At 52.2% G+C, this 20,667-nt stretch overlaps 3 protein-coding genes across 4 annotated transcripts in view; 2 read left to right on the top strand and 1 right to left on the bottom strand.

The window, feature by feature from the left end:
* The first annotated feature begins 7 nt into the window (after positions 1-7).
* Arhgdig (Rho GDP dissociation inhibitor gamma) lies at positions 8-2,034 on the top strand. The gene is made up of 6 exons (XM_004627944.2): positions 8-107; positions 769-948; positions 1,049-1,132; positions 1,314-1,390; positions 1,480-1,543; positions 1,624-2,034. Exons 1-6 carry the CDS (start codon positions 35-37, stop codon positions 1,821-1,823), a joined length of 678 nt encoding a protein of 225 aa, XP_004628001.1. The 5' UTR covers positions 8-34; the 3' UTR covers positions 1,824-2,034.
* Positions 2,035-2,098: 64 nt separating this feature from the next.
* Positions 2,099-5,439, top strand: Pdia2 (protein disulfide isomerase family A member 2). The gene is made up of 11 exons (XM_004627943.2): positions 2,099-2,323; positions 3,192-3,398; positions 3,477-3,610; positions 3,688-3,825; positions 3,994-4,110; positions 4,212-4,337; positions 4,410-4,607; positions 4,710-4,830; positions 4,904-5,085; positions 5,170-5,280; positions 5,355-5,439. Exons 1-11 carry the CDS (start codon positions 2,116-2,118, stop codon positions 5,397-5,399), a joined length of 1,587 nt encoding a protein of 528 aa, XP_004628000.1. The 5' UTR covers positions 2,099-2,115; the 3' UTR covers positions 5,400-5,439.
* Positions 5,440-5,733: 294 nt separating this feature from the next.
* Axin1 (axin 1) overlaps positions 5,734-20,667 on the bottom strand; it is a 63,872-nt gene continuing 48,938 nt past the window's right edge. The window contains exons 5-11 of one of the 2 annotated variants that reach the window (XM_004627941.2): positions 19,434-19,571; positions 12,847-13,364; positions 12,295-12,465; positions 10,613-10,858; positions 8,465-8,572; positions 7,069-7,236; positions 5,734-6,509 (exon numbers count right to left, since the gene is read on the bottom strand). In XM_004627941.2, the coding sequence (XP_004627998.1) occupies positions 6,383-6,509; positions 7,069-7,236; positions 8,465-8,572; positions 10,613-10,858; positions 12,295-12,465; positions 12,847-13,364; positions 19,434-19,571 (1,476 nt within the window). In that variant the 3' untranslated portion in view covers positions 5,734-6,382. The remainder of the gene's footprint in view (positions 6,510-7,068; positions 7,237-8,464; positions 8,573-10,612; positions 10,859-12,294; positions 12,466-12,846; positions 13,365-19,433; positions 19,572-20,667) is intronic. The other variant, XM_004627942.3, reaches the window with a different exon arrangement.

Raw genomic sequence — 20,667 nt, 5'->3', positions numbered from 1 at the left:
CCGGGCGGCGGCTCCGCGGCGGCCCGCGGCCACCATGCTGGGCCTGGACGCGTGCGAGCTGGGGGCGCAGCTACTGGAGCTGCTCCGGCTGGCGCTGTGCGCCCGAGGTGAGCGGCGGGCAGCGGCCACGTGGGCGGGGGCCGCGGGTGGGGGGCGAGCGGGGCAGCCCTCCCCCGCCGCAACTTAGGGGGCGCGCGGGGACCTCTAGGCAAGATCCCAGCTGGTTCTGGCTGGGGTGCGGTCTTCGTTCAGGCGCGACCCTCACAGGAAAGGCAGCCAAGAGTACAAGAGCACGCGGAGCTCGATGAAGCCAGGGAGGCAGGGGCCTCTGCCCCTGGAGGGGAGATCAGTCCCTAAGACTAAAGCGCAGTGGACAGGGCACAGAGCCTGGGGGCTCATGGAAGGGGCCTGGCATCACCACGATATAGCAGTGGCTCCCAGCCTTGGGCTGTCCCCCACTAGAAGTCTTCATTCCTGTACCTTTGGCCTCAGAGTCAGGGTGGGGCCTTGGGTGGACGGCTGGTACCTCCAAGGATCTCACTTGGGTGGAACCCTTGGGAACTGCTGCCAGCTTCCAGGGCCCCTCTGGAGACGCCCCCTTGCTTTCCCTGCCCATCCTCTCCCTTAGCCCCAGTGTCTTGTTTTTAGTTCTTTTGGGCAGTGGTAGGCACAACTGGCAAGATGTTGTGTGTGGGGGGTCTCCAGTTTGGTACCGGAATGCCACAGTCTGCTGGTGGCAACTGCTCATGGACCTTTCCCAACTGCCAGTCCTCCTGGCTGACAAGGAGGGTGGGCCAGCACCAGTGGACGAGGCCCTGGATGAGGCTGTGCCTGAGTACCAGGCACCAGGGAAGAAGAGCATGCTGGAGATTCAGCAGCTGGACCCAGAGGATGAGAGCCTGGCCAAGTACAAGCAGGCGCTGCTGGGGCCCCTGCCACCTCTTATGGGTATGGCTGGGCCTGGGCCTGGAGGGCAGTGAGCAGGTGGAGGGAAGGGGCAGGCTGGGCAGACCAGGTAGGGCATCCTGTGGACACTGTTTCTCCTCAGACCCAAGCCTGCCCAACGTGCAGGTGACCAGACTGACACTGATGTCTGAGCAGGCTCCGGGGCCCATCGCCATGGACCTCACAGGTAGCTCTCCTCTGCAGCCCACATCCCATCTTTGGAGTAGAGACCTCTTAGGAACTCCATGCCCATCCAGAGTCCTCAAACCCATCACCAAGGACCTTGTGGGCACCATTCCCCATGGGGTTTCCTGGGCAGGGTCTCAGCCCATCCCAAATTCACACCAGTCCCATTGTTTCCCTACCAGGGGACCTTGCTGCACTGAAAAACCAGGTGTTTGTCCTAAAGGAAGGTGTTGACTACCAAGTGAAGATTACCTTTAAGGTAAGGGCAGCTGTAGTGGTGGCAGGGGGATGGCAACCAGCTATGGCCCAGTCCCCCACAGGAACCCCTTAACATGCTCCATCCCCTAGGTCAACAAGGACATTGTCAGTGGTCTCAAGTGTCTGCACCATACCTACTGCCGGGGCCTGCGCGGTGAGGGCAGTGTGGAGGGCAGCCTGGGGGTTGGGGGATGGCAGGCAGAGGGTAGCGCCTGACACCCTCCCCTCCCCCAGTGGACAAGGCCGTCTATATGGTGGGAAGTTATGGCCCCAGAGCCCAGGAGTATGAATTTGTGACGCCGGTGGAGGAGGCACCAAGGGGCATGCTGGTGCGGGGACCCTATGTCGTCAGGTCCCTCTTCACTGATGATGACAGGACCAACCACCTGTCCTGGGAGTGGGGCCTCCACATCTGCCAGGACTGGAAGGACTGACCACCCCCACTTGGGCCTCTTGTCCCCCACCTGTCAGCTGCTGCAAGGAGCCCCACGCATTGCCCACCCCCTTGGTCAGTGACCCCCGTAAGTCCCTTGGCTCTGTGCCCTGACTCCCATTAAAGGTCGCCCTGCCTTGCTGCCCTTTGTGTTGCCTTTTTCTGCCTCTTCCTCCCTCCAGGGGGTGCCTTTCAGCTTTATCTTTCCTGAGAGGGGCCAGGGTGCCACGTGTCGATTACTGCTTGGTCCCTTGTTCCTTTATCTGCTCCAGTCTTTGGAGCCCGGCACTGCCATGAACAACCAGCTCCTGACTGTGCTGCTGCTCCTGCTGGGGGTCTCAGGCCCCTGGGGACAGGGACAGGCTCCACAAGGTCCCTTGGAGGACCTCCCAGAGGAGCCACCTGGGGAGGAAGTTCCCAAAGAGGATGGGGTTTTGGTGCTGAGCGGCCGCACCCTGAGCCTGGCATTGCAGGAACACCAGGCCCTGCTGGTGGAGTTCTGTGAGTTTTGGGGCTTGGGTGCTGGAACCACAGGGACCTCTTGGGCTTGAGCCTTATGCTACTCTGCCTCATGAACCCCAGGGTCTCCACAAGGGCTGTGGAACAGGGAGCCTTGGCTAGAGCTGGACCTGGAGTGGACAGATCTAGGTAGGGGTGGTAGTCAGGAAGGATGTTCCAGGTGACATGAGAAAACCTATGCCCCTGTGCTTGGACAACTGTAGCTGTGTGGTGATATCATTACCTTGGGGGTGACATTTCCACACTGCTGGTAGTGTGGTCTTTCTGCACACTGTGCAAAGGCCAAGTGCAAAGGCACAGTGTCCAGGCTGTATGGCCATATAGGTCCTTATGCTGTGTGTCTTCTCTGTTTTTCCTTTTTCAGTACTGGAGAGTAAACTCAGAACCTTTATGCTGAGCTAGGCTTTTTGAAATTTTGAGACCTAAGTGCCTAAATTGCCTAGACTGGGCTCCTACTTGCAATCTTTTTGCTTCAGCCTCTCAAAGTTCTGGGATTACAGGTGTGCACCCCTATGCCCAGCCTCTAGGTCTCCTCTGATTCCAAATAAATTTTAAGATTGTGTTCGCTGGCACATGTATAATACTTTATAAATGTCAAAGTCTTTCCTGGCTGGCAGGCCTTACAGGTAGCCACATATGGCCCAGGAGGCCCAGAAAGGAAGCTCCTTGATTTCTTCCAAACCTTATTGTTCTTTGTGCCCCAATCAATTCTGGTGCCCAGCCTCAGTTGTGGTCAAGCGGTCCCTGAAGGAAATTGTGAGCAACACAGGCTTGCTCCTCACTAGGCCTGTGGGGAGGGACTGCGGTTGGGGCCCTAGAGGCCTGGCATACTCATGGCCTCATCCTCTAGATGCCCCATGGTGTGGGCACTGCCAGGCGCTGGCCCCTGAGTACAGCAAAGCAGCCACTCTGCTGGCAGCTGAGTCAGCCCCAGTTACACTGGCCAAGGTGGATGGGCCTGCAGAGCCAGAGCTGATGAAGGAGTTTGGTGTGACAGAGTACCCCACTCTCAAGTTCTTCCAAGATGGGAACCGCACACACCCTGAGGAGTACACAGGTGTGGGTGAACCCGGTGTAGCCTAGGGTGGGGCATGGTGGAAAGGGATTAGGCCTAGGCTGAGGGGACTCTCCACAGGACCCCAGGAAGCTGAAGGCATTGCTGAATGGCTAAGGCGACGGGTGGGGCCCAGTGCTGCACACCTCAAGGATGAAAAAGACACTGAGGCACTGATGGATGCCTGGGATGTGGTGGTCATTGGCTTCTTCCAGGTAAGAAAGGGTGTGGGGGACTGGGCCTTGGAGCAGTACTTGTGGCATCCACCCACCTCACAGGGCTGAGTCTACAGGACCTTCAGGATGAGGATGTGGCCACCTTCCTGGCCCTGGCCCGGGATGCTGTCGACATAACTTTTGGTCTCACTGACCAACCACAGCTTTTTCAGAAGTTTGGCCTCACCAAAGACACAGTGGTCCTCTTTAAGAAGGTGGGTCAGGGCTGAGGTGGGGGCCGGAGTCAGTGCCACAGCTTTTTTTTTGGCAGTACTGGGGATTGAACTCAGGACCCTGAGCTTGCCAGGCAGGCACTTGCTTATTCTACTGAGCTATCTCCCCTGCCCTGGGCCATGGCTCTTGCTAACCCTACCAGCATCTAGTTTGATGAAGGGCGGGCTGACTTTCCAATGGATAAGGAGACTGGCCTGGACCTGGGGGATCTGTCCCGCTTCCTGGTCACACACAGCATGCACCTGGTCACAGAATTCAACCAGCAGGTAAGGTACAGGTGGGGCCAGTGGAAAGGGTCCATGGGAGCTGGAAGTCCCTAGAGTGGTGTGTGGGAAGGGACTGGGAGTTACAAGACCCCATTCTGCAGACATCCGAGAAGATCTATGCTGCTCGGATACTCAACCACTTACTGCTGTTTGTGAACCAGACGCTAGCCCCACACCGGGAGCTGCTGGCCAGTTTCAGGGAGGCAGCTCCCCCCTTCCGGGGGCAGGTAGGTCCTGGGGAACCAGGAAGGAGGAGCTACTGGGCATTGGGACATGCAACATGGACTCCCCACTGGCAGGTTCTGTTTGTGGTGGTGGATGTGGCTGCCAACAATGACCACGTGCTGCAGTACTTTGGTCTCAAGGCTGAGGAGGCCCCCACCCTGCGCTTGGTCAACATTGAGACCACCAAGAAGTATGCACCCACAGATGAGGGCCCTATCACTGCAGCGTCTGTGGCTGCTTTCTGCCACTCAGTCTTCAGCAATGAAGTCAAGGTCTGCTGCATGGTGGTCCACCCAGGGGCAGGGGAAGGAGGGGTGCAGTGCCCTAGGAGCCTGACCCTACAGAGCCCCCAGTAAAGCCCTGCTGTCTCCCAGCCCTACCTGCTAAGCCAGGAGCTTCCCCCTGATTGGGACCATCAGCCTGTTAAGATCCTTGTGGGCAAGAATTTCGAGCAGGTGGCTTTTGATGAAACCAAGAATGTGTTTGTGAAGTTCTGTGAGTGCCAAGGGCGGAGGGCAGTGGGTGGGGCAGGGAGGATGTGGCTGGTCAAGCCTGACACCCTCCTCAGATGCCCCATGGTGCAGCCATTGTAAAGAGATGGCCCCAGCCTGGGAGGCTCTAGCTGAGAGGTACAGAGACCATGAGGACATCGTCATTGCTGAGCTGGATGCCACAGCCAATGAGCTGGAGGCCTTTGCGGTGCACGGCTTTCCCACCCTCAAGTACTTCCCAGCAGGGCCAGGTCGGAAGGTGAGGCCTACTCAGGCAGCACACCTGGGAATTCTGGTCATGCTGTGGGGATTGCTAAACCTGCTAGGTCCTGTTCCTCCTCAGGTGATTGAATACAAAAGTGCCAGGGATCTAGAGACTTTCTCCAAGTTCTTGGATGCTGGCGGTGAGCTGCCTGTGGAAGAGGCCACAGAGAAGCCTGAGATGCCCTTCCTGGTGGGTGCCCAGGACACATCCTCAGACAGGGTGGGCTGGGACAGAACCCTGAGCTGAGCCTCTGACCTTTCTAGGAGCCACCAGCCAACTCCACCCTGGGGCCCAAGGAGGAGCTATAGTCACCCTGATGCATCTCCCTGAAGTCTTGGGGCACTGGAGGGAGCTATGTGCCATAAATAAAGAAAAGTTGGTCCTAGACTCTGTGTGGTTCCTGAGCAAGGCTGAGCTCTGGCCCTGTGTCAGCCACCTGGGACTGTTCCCTCTTGGATGCCCTCCAGCTGGGCAGGAAGGAAGCCCTACAGAGTGTAGCTGTGCCTCTGCCCTCTCTGCTGGCTGCTGCATACAAGACCCCCCAACCCTACCCCACACTAGTGTGACCTTTCATTCTAGGTTCGATGGCACACCCAGCAGCCAGGCCCCACTAGTCATACAGAAGTGCATACCATAGCCTAGGCAAGTTCAAAAACTTTTATTTATTATCCAAGTACCTTTGAAAAGATAATTGTACAAGTCATGGCATGAAAATTGGGCTTTGGGCAGCCCCCTGCTGGCCCTGGCCTGAGAAATGTACATATTTACATGGGCCCTTAGAAAGCAGGGACCCGGCCTGTTGAGCTGGAGGCTGGAGACAGGTGAAGGAAGAGCTGAGGCTTCATGGCCACTGGCTTCACACAGTGGCAGGCAAGAGACGAGCTGTGTTGAAGGCACTCGGTGACATGTACAATCTACAAAGGTCTCTGCAGGGCCCCCTGCACCAGGCCTGGGCCCGACTGGGTACAGTGGGTAAGTTCCACAGCATGCACGGCCTTCAGTAGGGGCTCCAGGCCACATGCCCTGCTCCGAGGACTCCAAGTATTGCTATGGGGTGGGTGGGGCTCCCATAAGACAGATGGCTGCCAGACCAGGTGAGGGACCCACCCACCCAGACACAGGCAGAGGGGGACACACCTGTGCCTTCCCAGGATCCATGTGACCATGCACAATATGAGCAGCTGTGCAGCCCTATGTCACCCCCACACAGCAGGCTACTGGATACAAGGTCACTGCTGGGCTGACACTGCTGTGTGCTGTAACATGTGTCCTAGGTGTGGCCACTTGCTGCTCAGTCCACTTTTTCCACCTTGCCAATGATCTTCTCCTCAAAAACAGGCAGCACAGCCTCATCTTCTCTCACTTCCTCAAACACCACTCCACAGTCAAATTCATCACTCACTTTCTTGAAATAGTATCTGGGGACAGAGAAGAGCCACAGAGGGTTAAGGTTAAGGATAGCCAGCCCCTGCTCTGTACTCAGGGAGAGACAGCTATTTGTTCCTGGGACCACTGTGCCCTGCCTAGTACCTGTTTGCTGGACTCACCTTGGGGATGTGACCACAGCCCCCTGAGAAGTGCTTGCAAACTCCTGGCACCCCTGCCCTGGATTCTAGGGTGCTGCAAGGGAGGAGTGGTGGCTACATGTGTGCCCCCACTTAGCCAGTGCAGTGCCCCAACTTACCATGGGCTGAATTCAGCAATCTTGGCCCTGTTCAGCACAACTGCCCTCTGACTTTCCTGCAAGGCTCCAGCTGCACTGGGGAAGGCTAGGCACCTGCTGTCTGGTCAAGACAGCATGTACATGGATCCATCTGTTTGGGACTGTTTCCCAAATTTTAAAATGGGGGCCCTGACAACACCTAGTCCCTACCTGCCCAAAGGGGAGAAGAGTCCAGGTCCACATAAAGATTAAAAGGGCAAGAAATGATCTCCTTTCATATGGACAGCATAGGTACCCCCTGGCTCCCTTCTCACCTGTAGCTGCCTTTCTTGGTCAGCAGCTCCTTGAACTGGCCCAGGGTGACTGCACGGCCTCTCACCAAAGTCCGGTACGGGATGGGTTCTCCACAGAAGTAGTAGGCCACCACAATGGTGTCACATGGCTGGGCACTCCCACTGCCCGTCTTCCTCTGTGATTTTGTCCTGGGTAGAGATAGCAGTGTTGGGGGGGGGGCATATCCCAAGCATGCCCCTTCCAAGCCTGTCCTCACAGGACAGGGCACCCAGGGTGACACCTATCATGACAAGACACAGTACCCACTGTGCCAATTTGGTGCCACATAGATAGCTGACTCCCTAGGGCATGTACCCTAGGAGCCCCAGGTCTGGCTGATCAGTGGCACTCCCCACCTGATTGTATGATGTGGGCACACAGCTTCTCCAGATTGTTAGGACAAGTTGCTAGCCCACATAGTCCTACCTCCAGAGACAAGGTGGCCCACCTGCCTATACCCTACTAAGATTGAGACTTAACCCTTCCAAGACAGGTACTGGAAGAACAAGGGCAGGTACTGGAGAACTAGGGCTGTGCACAGGGCTGAGTGAATTGCCAACAGGCCTCAGCCAGCCAGGCCCCTAGAGCTCAGTGAGGCCAGTGTTGCCTCATACCCAGATTGAGGGGCCCTGTCCTGACAGTTTGCATGGCCACCTAATGTCAGGACAGTAGTGTCCACCTGTCCTTCACATCTTTGTAACCCCAGAAGCCTCCCCAGGAACTAGGGCCCCGAGCAGGTGTGTACACCAGAAGTTTTCAGAGTCAACTTCGGGGCAGGAAGGCTACACAGGGGCTCCTCTCCCTTGATCCAGGCCCAGTGGGCCACCAGCAGTGTCCATCCACTTTGCACACCTGGCTCCCAGGCAGCTGCTTCCTAGTATTTCCCCTCAGAACTGCATCTTCAAAGCCTACCTGGCCTAGGGACCACTTCTGCAGAGAGCCAGGGGACAACTGAAGAGTACCCAAGATATACCTGGCTCAACTCTAAAGCACAAGAAGGGGGCAGTCAACAAAGTCCACAATCTAGACCCCGAGCAGCCCAACCATCTAGACACCACTGTAAGCAAGCAGTGCCGCAAGCTCCCTGGTGCCACTGCAAGGGCATCACACGCAGCCCACATCCCATTCAGAACTGGCACTGGCTCGTGATTCCTGGACTGGCGACCTCAGAAGGGAGAGGCAGAACAAAGGGCAGGCTGTGGTGCCTATGTGGACACCGGCTCTCTTATCATCACACCGGACGGCCATTGTTCCTTGAGGAGACAGGAGGGAATACTTGGGTGTCCGAGCTTATGTTCCAGAAGGGTTGCTCTACCTCAGGACCTGGCTTGGGCCAGGCTGGGCAGGCAGCACTGAGGGACCCTCAGGTGCACGTACTCTGTCTCGGAGAGCTCCAAGTCCGACACGGCTGGCACCACGCTCAGCACTGGCGTGCACGCTGGCCTGACACAGGCACGTCCCCGCTGCATAACCGCCTGCACGTACCTAGGGGACAACCCACATCAATGGGGAGAGGCCAGGCCAGTGCGCTGCAGGACCTCCCGCCAAGTGCTCCCACTCTATGAGGTGGCTAAGACACCAAACCCCTGCAAGGCCTTGGCTGGGTGACTCCATACGGCTCAGGGTACCCACACTTATTATCTGGGTTCTTTGGAACACACTTAGGGGAACTGTTGATCTAGGCGCTAGAAGCTGCCACTTCTAGGGTGGCTGACCTCTTCACCTTACAGAGGGCCTCTTGGAGAGCATCCATCTGTGCCCCTTTACTAGGGTGCGGTTCATTCTATTCAGCTCTCAGACATGAACTTTCTTTTTTTTTGTTGTTCCTTGAACGCCTTCAGGGCACTTTTGGCCAGCAGGCGAGTTGTGAGGTTCGAACTCCAGCAACCTGAGGCTGACAGCTTTGTGGAAGCAGCCACTTAAAGGCCTGAGCTAGGGCCAGGCCCCCTCAGACATGAACTTTCGAAGGACAATGTGGACAGCAGCTCTGGACGGTGTGTCGACAGCTCCACTTGCATCTTTGGGACCCCATACCACAAAAAGGCTCTTTTTTTATTTTATTTTTTTTTGGTGGGACTGGGGATCAAACTCAAGACCTCGCGCTTGCCAGACAGGTGCTTATGCCACTGAGCTATCTCTCTAGCCCCTGAGGCCTGTTCTGAGCTGCCTGAACAGCAAAGTCTTTCTATGTTGTCCTTTATCTGGGCATGTCACTGGGGATCCAGCACCCTACCTGCCTGGAGGTCTTTGTCCCATGAATCTGAAGCTGTTGACAAAAGCCCTAGTTCCCCAGATAAATGAATAACTTACTAACCAGGTTTCCCACAAAAGCCAGCTGCTGAAACCTAGGCAGAGAACCGTGTCCCAAAATACGCAGCGCAGAAAAGTTCTCACGGATCAGCACATAATGCAACACTACCTGCCCCAAAGGGCCTAACAGGCCAGTGGGACGGGTTAGGCAAGCCCCACCCTCAAGGCATCCTCTGCCCTGATCACTTCAGGCCCTGCCCATCTTCCCAAGTCCCACAGTGATGTCCCTCTCCAGTGCTCTGGGCCCTTTAGACCACAGGCTCCTGCCAAATGTGCAGTTTTTTTTACTGAGGGCAGGCAGGAGATACCCGGTGGCAAAGAAGTTATCCCCAGATTCCTTTTTAAAATTATAACCTTTTTTGGCCCCAAATCCTGTGCAGATTGATCTTGGTGTTGTCTGTGATGACCTGCACTGGCTGGGGACATGTTCAGGCCTCTGCTGTGCTGAGCCCAAGGAGGTCCCACATACTGACACCAGTGCAGCTGACCAGGGCCACACAGCATGCTGGACCCTGAGAATTGGGTCAGACCCAGATTCTAGACCTCAGATGACTCAAGATGGTTGAAAGCAGCCAGCAACTTCCAAGGGAACTGGTGGATGGCATGTGACCATGTTCCCAGGGACTGAGACCCAGATCTACTAGGGAATTTCAATGAACCAGCAAGTCCCTCAGACTGACTTCAAAGCCCAGACAGGGTAAGAAGCCACATTCTGGTCTGGACAGAAACTGCTGCCACCTGGAAAAGGAGGTGTGTCAGTGGTCTAGGCACAATGCACTCCTCTAGGGGACAACAGGGTCTGCTCCGAACTGTGGCAGCAGTGGGTCAGGCTGAGGCCCTGAAGGCCAAAGAGGGCAAAGGAACAAAGGCTGGGGCCTAGAATCTGCCCAGGAAGTTTTACACCTCATATATTTCAGCACCCTCCATGGGCTTTCAACAAAGGCAGTCAGGACACTCTAGAATGGCCAACAGGCTCAGCACACCCAGAAGTTGCTGACAACCTGACTGTAACTGGCTCCACCCACCACACGTGATTTTGCAGCCTCATACACAGACCCAGACATGAGATGGAAGAACAACTCTCCTTTTCTCCCAAGGACAGTGAGAACGATCACTATCCCAGCTCCATGGTTGGGCCATCTTGGTAGTTCTCAGCTGGTATTCCCAAAGGTCTCTGTGTGGTCTTGCAGTTGCCTCACTCCTATGCTGCCCTACCTCTGCTTGGAAGACAATTTGCTGGCTCGCTTCTCTTCTTCCTCCAGACGCCTTCGGGCTTCCTCCAGCTGGGTCAGGGGGTTGGGGGCTGGGTTGGGTGGCATTGTGGGGTCTTGAATGAAGAGATGAGAGGGCTGGACCGAGTTGCGAAGCTGAGCACTAACCCAGGGGTGTACAGCCCCAGGGCGTTCGATGGACAAGGGCCTGGAGTTTTCATGTGCCTGCTGCTTCCTCGCCCCAGACGACCTTGGGGAGCAAGAGAAGACGTGGCAACATCTGCCTCCTAAGGTACACACAACCATTTCCTGTGGACTCTTTTTTGGAGACAGCGTCTTGCTGTATAGTTCAGGCTGACTTGAACTCACTATGTAGCCCAGGTTGGCCTGGAACTCATGGGGCGATCCTCCTACCTGAGCTTCCCTAGTGCTGGTATTACAGGCATGTACCACACATCACTGGCCCTGTGAACTTCACGTCTTTTTTTTTTCTTCTTCACATCTTTACCGAGATAAAAATTATATAGACTTTTTCTAAAGACATCATTCTTACTGGTTTACAAAAATGTTTAGGGCTAGGGTATGTATATTCCAGTGACAGTACACTTACCTAGCATGCATAAGCCCTGGATTCAATTTCCAGTACCACAAAAAATTGATACTAATATAAACTTTCATGAGGGAAAAGTCTTGCATACACACATATAAATAATCCATAATATAATTTAGAAATAACTACTCCTATTAAGTGGTATATTCTTTTACCAGCTAAAAATACTTAATTGGTTTAATTCTAATCAAATAATTCCCCTCTTAATATTATCACCAGGATCTCTCTCTGGTCACCAACAGCTGGGGAACATGTCCTTCTTCAAGGGAGGCCCAGCAGAGACGTTGGCCTCCTGGTCAGGGTGAAGGCTTAACCCCTAGGACTGGTGAAGTCCAGGACAGACAGCACCAAGAAGAGGGATTGGGGCTGCAGGCTCCTTTTTCAGGCAAAGCACTACCAGCAAGCCAGGGAGAGACCACTCCACCCTGTGTGCTGGATGGAGCCTCATCTGAAGCAGTCTACTTGGCAGGCACTACTTAGTATGGGATGTCTGTGTACTCACTCTTTAGTTCAGAAACTGCCATTCAAGGTGAGTGAGGGGGACATAGGCTGGTCTTTGTGAAAAACCCACAAGAGAGAAATCTGGAGAAGCCAAGAGCCATTCCTCACCCAATTGCAGTTGGACAGAATTCCCTAGAGACCCCACTGGACAGGCTAGTGGCTGCCAAGAAACACAGGCAGGGACAGCAGGGCACCTTCCCAGAGTGCTCCTTGCCCCACATGCAGGCCATGGCCCTGTCACTCTCACAGGATGTCTAAGATAGGAAGTATACCTACCTCTGGCCACCTGGGCAGCCTGGAGTGGGGTGAGGATACCTCCTGTATAGCACTAGGAATGAGTACAGGTAACTGAGATGACACCCAGAGATGAGCCCCATGCTGTGTGGGACTGGCCCCAAAGCAGTTTCTGTCCCCAAGGCTGGGAGAGCAGATGAGGGCTAAACCTTTTCTCTCTGCTTAACTTCCCAAGTGGCATGCTTTTCTCAGTGGGAGCCAGGGATACCCGTAAGTGCCTGTAGTCTCACTCTGAGCAGGACCTGTGCCCAGCAGGCTCCACATGGGAAGGTGCTGCTCACCCGTGGCCAGCTTTCCTGTGCCTGCTGATTTCTTTCTCCCCCTCAATGATCCACTGCATGATCTTCTGGTTCTTCTCCGCATCCTCTGTGGCACCTGGCACCTCTGTGTTGGTGCTCTTCCCGGAGTCAGCCTTCTTGGCATTTCTTTTGGAGGGCACACCTGCCTTCCCACTGCAAGAGCAAGACCTGGGTTTACCCTGGCCTTCCACACAGTCCCACTACCCCCAGCTCCTCACACCCAGGTAAAAGACCACTGTGACCCAATATGAGGCCATATTCTCTGCAACTTATGCTGTGGTCTGGGGCCTGCTCTGTCTATTACACAATGAAAGGTAAGAGCTCTCTTCACTGCAGTCTACTGTGCTCTTCTTATCCCATAACCTAGATACTACTGCCCTCCACATTAGTTTCCTACAGTCTTTACATGAGGAGCTCCAGCCTCATGGGAGCATTGACCTTAAGCTCTAGCTCTCCTCTGGGCCCTCAGACCATGGTGCAAGCAGGAAGATACCAGTGTGCCCACCACTGAGGCATAAGTGGGGCAGGACTCACCTGTACGATGGGTCACTGGCATTGGGGGTGGCACCTGTGTTTTCTGAGTAGCCACGGGGCTTGACTGGGTGGCTGTGTGATTCTAGGCCCCACATGCTCTGGACCCTGCGGGTGGCCTCCGCCTCGAGCTGCTCCTTGGGTCTGGCTGTGCTGTGGTGAACGTGGTGGTGAATATGCCTGTGATGGTGCAGGCCAGTGGTGTCCAGCTTTGCCCCTGACTTGGGCATGTGCTTCCCATGCCCTGAAGCTGCACCCCCTAGCATAGCCATCTTGACCATATGCCCACTGTCAGGGGAGCGGTGGCCTGGCCCAGGTGACTGGCAGCCAGGCGTCCTCATGACCCGCTGCACATGTTCATCCAGGATGCTCTCAGGGTTCTCCTCATGGGCATCCCGTAGCCCAGTACACCCCATGTCCACACAGCGGGGTGGGAAATGGTGCCAGGCTGGGGCAGAAGGCAGCTTGTGACTCACTCCTGGGGGCCCAGGGGGCAGGTCGCCATCCTCGCCTTCCTCCTCCTGTGGGGACAGGGCAGCGTCAATACCAGCTGCACTGTAAAAACCTCAGATGTGAGGGAAATAGGTAAGGGAGAAGCCTTGCTGGTAGTGAGCCATGTCCGGGAGGTCAGGCCCCAGCATGTGACAAGGTCGGGAGAACCATCCGACCAGGTGCTGTGTACTGAACCTCTGACGGCCATGCAAACCTGCTCTGATCTTCTGCTCCATTTCTGCCAGGCTTGGCTGTAGGCCTAGGGCAGTGGAGCAGGACAAGCAAACATACCAACAGGCCAGTCAGTGGCCAAGGATACTGAAGGAGCTCTGTCCAGGTTTACTTTTGTATTTCTAAACAAGGTGTTTCTTTCAATTGTTTTTTCTTTTTTTGTTTTGGTACTGGGAAACAAACTCAAGACCTCGAGCTCACCAGGCAGGCACTGTACCACTGGAATATCCCTGGCCCTTTTGTTTCTTACTGCTTCATTTTACTACCACATACATTTTTTCTTCTTTTTTTCACATACATTTTCTACAATACTTTCAAAGTGAATACTACTCCTGTATGTCGAACTATTTTCGTTTTACACATGTCTTGATAAACTCTCACATTAAGTTAGCACAATTTCATTTTATTATCCAAGAGTCAAAAGATACTAAACTATCTATAATGCCTACAATTGATCATCACTTTAATTCTAAAAGTCACATCTCATTTATTTTCTTATTGAATTAGTTTGTTATTAACCAAAAGTTGAGTGTGGGAGATACATTATTTTATTTAATTATTTAACTATTTATTTAGGAGGCAGGGTCTCACTACATAGCTCAGGCTGGCTGACCCACACTAGCCCAGAACTCTTTGACAATCCTCCTGCCTCTGCCTTCTGAGTGCTGGGGTTACAGGCATGGGCCTCCATGTCCACTTTAACCTATTTTTTTAAAAAATTATTTATTTATTTAATTATTTATTTGGTACAGGGTCTTGCTACACAGCTCAGACTCGTAATGATCCTCCTGTCTCAGCCTCCCCAGCACTGGGATTACAGGCCTGCACCACCACACTCAGTTCTGAGGCTGGCATGGCATACCATACCAGGGATCAAACTCAGGTCTTGTGCTTGCCAGGCAGATGCTTACACCACTGAGCTATCTCCCTAGCCCCCAGTTCAACCTATTTTAACAGAAGCAAATTTATGAAAGTTGGATACCAAATTCCTTACATATATAAAACGTTTCAATGCAATCAGAACTGGTGCACATTGCTGCTAGGGCACATGGACTGATGGCTCTTCAGTTGGTGCTGGGTGTGGACGGGGACAGAGTCAAAGGTATACAGAGAACCCTGGGGACATTGCCTGTCTGTGAACCACAGGGACTCTGTGGGCAGTTCTTAGCTCAGATCTTTGTGTGGATTTGAAAATGCTTCCAGGTTTTTTTTTTTTTAATGGCCAGCTCAGCTCGCCCTGGGGGCGGGGCTGGCAGGGCATGTGTGCCAGGGATCAAACTGTAGTCCCTGCCCACTTGCCTAAGCAGGAGCTTTAGACCACTGGGCTATCTTGCCAGCCCTGCTTCCAGTTTTGATACCACTATCTCTAAGACATAATAAGGAAGGGAAGGGGCCAGGGAGATAGCTCAGGAGAATAAGTGCTTGCCTGGCAAGCACAGGGTCCTGAGTTCAATCCCTGGTACCGCAAAAAAAAAAAAAAAAAAAAAAAAAAAGAGAGAGAGAGAGAGATCCCCAAACCCAAAGGAAATTTTATGCCATGATATAGTTTTTATTACTAATCCCTTTATACAGGAATTGAACAACAGGATTTATTTATCTATGGTTTTTTTGTTTGTTTTTAGCGGTTCTGGGGATTGAACTCAGGACCTTAAGCTTGCCAGGCAAGCACTTATTCTACTGAGCTATCTCCCCTGCCCTCATATATGTTTGATAAAGGGGGTTCAACCCAGGGCCTTGAGTATACTAAGGAAGTGCTTTATCACCAAGCTTCATTCACCCTGCCTCAGTTGAAGGGTTTTAAAACATTATAGATAAGTTACTGCTAATGGTTTTTGCTATAATTCTGGTGTTATTTCCCAAATTTTACAATGACAAGTTATCTTAAAAATATGGGGCTATTCCTTTTAAAAGGACTATTATTTATCTATTGTGCAATGCATATCAACTACAGAATTATACAATGTTACAGTTTTGCGATTATATGGCTGATATGTGTGTCCCAGTGGAGGTTACAGTGAGGCACATACCAGCTGTGTGCCAGAAGGTGACCTGAGCCCAGAGCGCCACCTCCAAGGCAGAAGAATTAGGCCAGGGCACATGGCAGTCCGCCTGAGCTGGAGGCCATCTGCCCATAGATTATTTCCTGATTTGACATGATAGAAATGCAGGGGGTATTCATTCTAAAATTCTCTGCTAAGTTGGAGAACACTACTCTTGCTCCATTGCTGCAGCCAGCCAGGTCCCTCCTTCTTGAGTCTCTGGGCACAGTGCCATGCCCCTGCTATCCTTTCTGCTGCTAGGCACAGAGCCACCCCTGTCTGGGTAGAGCCAAACACTGAACTGAGTTTAGGGAGCTTTAGTACTCAAATACCAGAAAAGCACAGTGAGCCAGACAAGGTGGGATACACTTGTAATTCCAGCATGTGGGATGCTGAGGCAGGAAGATCCCACATTTGAAGCCAGTCTGCGCTACAAAGCCCCAGGTCTCAAACAGAGACTCAGTCTTAAGCAAAACAAGGCCAGGCCTGTTGGCTCACATTCTCGGCACTCAGAAGTTGCAGGAGGATCACAGATAGTTTGAGGCTAGCCTGGGCTACATAATGAGTTCAAAGCCAGCTTGGACTATACATGGCAAGAACCTATCTCAACAATAACAACAATAAAAACAAACAAGCCCATACCAAATCAAACCTAGCCTAGTCCCACTCAGCCGAGTCCAACTCAACCCAGAGAAGTATACTGAATTTCTATTCATCAATGTCTTTAAAATACCTCCATCGGGCCTAGGATAGCTCACAGGCACAGCGCCTGCTTGGCAGGTGTGAGGTCCTGAATTTGACTCCCAATAATAACAACAAAAACTGCGTAAGCCAGGCATGGTGATACATACCTATAATCTCAGCAGTCAGGAAGCTGAGGCATAATGATTGCCACAAAGTTTAAAGCCGGCCTAGACTACATAGTGAGTTCAAGACCAGCCTGAACCATATACTGAGATCCTGTTTCAAAAAGAAAATAAAATAGCCAGGGAGATAGTCCAGCGACATAAGCACCTGCCTGGCAAGCAAAAGGTCCTGAATTTTTTTTTTTTTTTTTGAACCAGGAATTGAACTCAGCCCCTTGCGCTTTCCAGGGAAGTGCTTATTCTACTGAGCCATCTCCCTGGCCCCAAGGTCCTGAATTTGAGCCCCTGTACCTAAATAAATAAATGTATGTAATGCAAACATTGCTGATTTATAAAACAAAACAAGTAACAACAACAACAAAGCCTCTCTAAAACACTAACCGGACCTAACCACAAGCAGGTACAGCAACAGCCAGACGAGTCATCAGTTCATATAAGTAGCTCAGGCTCACAGCCCAGCACTGTGAGCTCTTTCTTCCCCAAATTTCTTTTTTGAATGTGTTTATTCTCAGAATCAACTGGGACATGGTCAGACCACCCTCATGAAAGACAAATGATGTCTGTGAAGAGGTCTGCTACACAAACTGAAACGCTGACCCAGTCACAACATTCAGGCTTAGCATCTACCAAAATCTATGTATTCTGTGGCAGCATCCCGAAACTTTGGTTTTTGGATAAGACAATTAGAATGCTAAAACTATGTACCTCAGTTTCCTAGTGCCCAGGAGATGTCCTCAGTGTGCATATATACAGGGTTTTTAAAAAAAATATATTTAGTCCAGGGTCTACAGGGTCTCACTACACAGATCGGACTCAATGATCCTCTTCTTACTTGCCTCCCAAGTGCTGGGTAACAGGCGTGCTACCACACCCAGTCTTAGTCACCTCTCAGCACGCCCAGGGGTGGGGCCGGCATGGCCCACCAGGAGATCAAACCAGTCCCTGTGTGTGTCTCAGTAGGCACTTCACTCTGCTGAGCTCTCTGGCCAGCCTATCCAGTGTTCTTTTTTTCTTTTTAAATTTATCTTTTTGTGTGTGTGTGTGTGTGGCCATCCCAGCCCACCAGGGGGCAGGGCTGGCTGGCATGTGGTGCTGGGGGATCGAACCGCGGTCCCTGTGCCCTGCCAAGCCTGTTCTAAGTAGGTGCTTTAGACCACTGAGCCATCTCACCAGCCCCTCCAGTGTTCTTGATGGACACCAAACATGACTCCTGGGGCCACATCACCAAGAGCAACAAGGGCATCCTCTGGACACCAGGCCCAGAGAACAAGTTCTTACTCTCATTCATCAGAACCTCATAGTGGGTGACACTCCTTTCACACAGAGGCTGGTGGGAACAGTGGCTCTGGCAAGTGGCCTTAAGTAGGTTCTTGAACCTGGGTAGAAAGGGTGAGCTAGCCAACACCTGTCCCATGCTGTGCTCCCCTGCAAAAGGGTCACCTGAAGCCACAGCACCTCAAGGTTCTGGAAGAGAGAAGATAGCAGAGGACAGGATGCTGCTTGCCTTAGTGGAAAAACAATATATCACAGACGTGTATGGGCGAAAAACAACAAAAATACCCTTTTTGTGAGAGTTCTTCTTATTTCACCCTGTGATCTGTAGTGGTCACACAAGGTCCCATCATGAATCAAAGCTTCTGATGGGCTGTTGTGGTATCTGCTGCTACCTTGATGGGGAGATGACCCTATTTTTTTTTATTTGTGTATTTGGTACACAAATATTTGGTACAGGGTCTCACTATGCAGTTCGGACTCGTAGTAATCCTCCTGTTTTCAGCCTCTCCAGCGCTGGGATTATAGTCGTGTACCACCACGCCTGGACTCTGTCTGCAGGCTCAGTGTGGCATGTGGGACTGGGGATCAAACCCTGGTCTCTGTGCTTGCCAAAGCAGGTGCTTAGTCTGCTGAGCTATCTCGCCAGCCCATAGAGCTGACCCCACTGTCACCAGCTGGCACTATAGAAGAAAGACTTACCCTATGGTGGTTGCTGACAGGTACACATACCTAACCTGAAGAGCACATGAGAGAGAAGGTGGACACTATCTAGAGTCTCAGTGGCCTTGGAAAGTTGGGCTCTGCATGGTAAATGGATATAGGTGAGTTGGTGAAGACAGAATTCCTTAAAGAAACATCACAATTTTGAACTTCAAGTACAGAAACTCATAAATAGAAACGTTGGCCTTTTTGTGCAGTACCAGAGCCTTTTGTACTGAACTGTATCCCCAGCCTTTTTCAAATTTTTGTGTTACAAGGTGGTACAAGGTCTTATTAGGTCACTAAGTTTTCTAGGCTGGGCTTAAACTTGGGATCCTCCTGACTCAACTTCCCACACTGCTGAGATTATTGGTCACTGTCCTATATGTCAGCATTCACAGCAAAATGCTGGCTATGGCTATGGGTATTGTAAGAGGCCTGCTGAGGCCTTTCTTTCTTTTTTTTTTTTTTTGCGGAACCGAGGACTGAACTCAGGCCCTTGCACTTGCCAGGGAAGTGCTTATTCCACTGAGCCATCTCCCTGGCCCCATGAGGTCTTCCCATAAGCAGCACGAGACAGTGCACATCTGAGGATGAACAGCTGAACACGGGCAAAGGATACAGAACTATAACAAAGAACCTGCACTATCTGTCATTATCTCAGGCACCACAGTCCTGAAGGCCACAGCTCAGCTACTGCTGCCCACAAAGGGAAGTGAATGAATGTAAGTGGGGCCTCTTTCTAGGAGGTGGGCAATGGTACCTCTGCACCTCTGAGCATGGAAAGGGTGGAAGGGATGGACATCGGAGATCAGGTAACAGAGATTAGGAGGGCATCACAGCAGGTGGCCAGAGGTGGCACTGTGTCAAAGGGCAGTGACAAGCATGCCAATGGAGTTCCTCAGACCTAAGGCTTCCCTGAAACCAGAGCTGCTGAGCCTGAGGGAAACACAGGGAGGTGCCCCTTCTTGGTGTGTGGCGCACTCACCATCCGAACGCGTTTCAGCCGCTCCTCTAGCTTCTCCTCTGCCTCCCGAGTGCGCTGAACAGCCTCCAGGCGATGGATAAGCTCCTCAGCAAACTTCTGTGGCTCTACACGGATCTCCTTTGGCATTCGGTAAGTGCGCTGCAGTGAGATACAGTGGTGAACAGGTATATTTTGCAAATGTAGACCTCAACCCTCTCCCACACAGCACATCATGAACATTTGGTGATATACAACATATGAAACCCTCATCCTACTTTCTTTTTTTTTTTTGCGGAACTGGGGATCGAACTCAGGCCCTTGTGCTTGCCAGGCAAGTGCTTATTCTACTGAGCTATTTCCTCAGCCCCTCCTATTTTATTTTCTTCTTTTTTTTTTTAGGAACTGGCGATTGAACTCAGGTCCTTGGGCTTGCCAGGGAAGCACTTATTCCACTGAATCATCTCCCCAGTCCCTTTTCTTCTAAATTTTTAAAAAAATCTTTCTTTTTTTTTTTTTTTTTGGTGGAACTGGGGATTGAACTCAGGCCCCTGTGCTTGCCAGGCAAGCGCTTATTTCACTGAGCCATCTCCCCAGCCCCCAAAAATCTTTTATTTATTTGGTACAGGGTCTCGCTACATAGCTTAGACTTGTAGTGATCCTCCTGTCTCAGCCTCCCCAGTGCTGGGATTACAGGCATGTGCCATGCTACCATGCCTGGTTTTAGTGGCCTCTTGGGATGGCATTGCATGGCATGTGGTACCAGGGATTGAACCCAGGTCCTTGTGCTTGCCAGGCAGGTGCTTAGACTACTGAGCTATCTCCCCAGCCCTCCTCATCCTACTTTAAAACAGATGTTTGTTTTTTCTTTTCATTTGGGCACCAACTTCCTTATCAGCCCTTCTCTCTATGCAACACTGACCCAGAGATGGAGACTTTTTTTCCAACCACTCATGACTACAGATCTGGTGGTCTAAGCAGGGCATTCCTCTCTAGGGATAGAGTTGCAATTCAAGGACTGGAATGTGGGTGGGTGCGTGCAGTGTGCTGCCCCCCTACACCAAGCATGTACCTGTATCCCCACTAGACAGAGGCCAGCGTCTTACCAGACTATCCTGACCCATGTATCTCCAGAACTTATTCACAGAGAAATGGCTTTATTTTTTATTTTATTTTATTTTTTGTATTTATTTATTTGTGTGTGTGTGTGTGTGTGTGTGTGTGTGTGTGTGGCCAGCTCAGCCCACCAGGGGGTGGG

Source organism: Octodon degus, unplaced genomic scaffold (assembly GCF_000260255.1).
Source record: "Octodon degus isolate 3935 unplaced genomic scaffold, OctDeg1.0 scaffold00021, whole genome shotgun sequence".
Taxonomy (NCBI): Eukaryota; Metazoa; Chordata; class Mammalia; order Rodentia; family Octodontidae; genus Octodon; species Octodon degus.
The sequence above is the reverse complement of the archived record's forward strand: the minus strand, read 5'-3'. Positions and strand labels throughout refer to the sequence as shown.

Excerpts from the sequence above, each read along its gene's own strand:
- Arhgdig (XM_004627944.2), top strand. The coding sequence starts at position 35 with ATGCTGGGCCTGGACGCGTGCGAGCTGGGGGCGCAGCTACTGGAGCTG. Across the intron at positions 1,133-1,313 it reads CATCGCCATGGACCTCACAG|GGGACCTTGCTGCACTGAAA; the intron begins GTAGCTCTCCTC and ends TTTCCCTACCAG. Across the intron at positions 1,544-1,623 it reads CTACTGCCGGGGCCTGCGCG|TGGACAAGGCCGTCTATATG; the intron begins GTGAGGGCAGTG and ends CCCCTCCCCCAG.
- Pdia2 (XM_004627943.2), top strand. The coding sequence starts at position 2,116 with ATGAACAACCAGCTCCTGACTGTGCTGCTGCTCCTGCTGGGGGTCTCA. Across the intron at positions 3,826-3,993 it reads CAGTGGTCCTCTTTAAGAAG|TTTGATGAAGGGCGGGCTGA; the intron begins GTGGGTCAGGGC and ends ACCAGCATCTAG. Across the intron at positions 4,338-4,409 it reads CTCCCCCCTTCCGGGGGCAG|GTTCTGTTTGTGGTGGTGGA; the intron begins GTAGGTCCTGGG and ends CCCCACTGGCAG.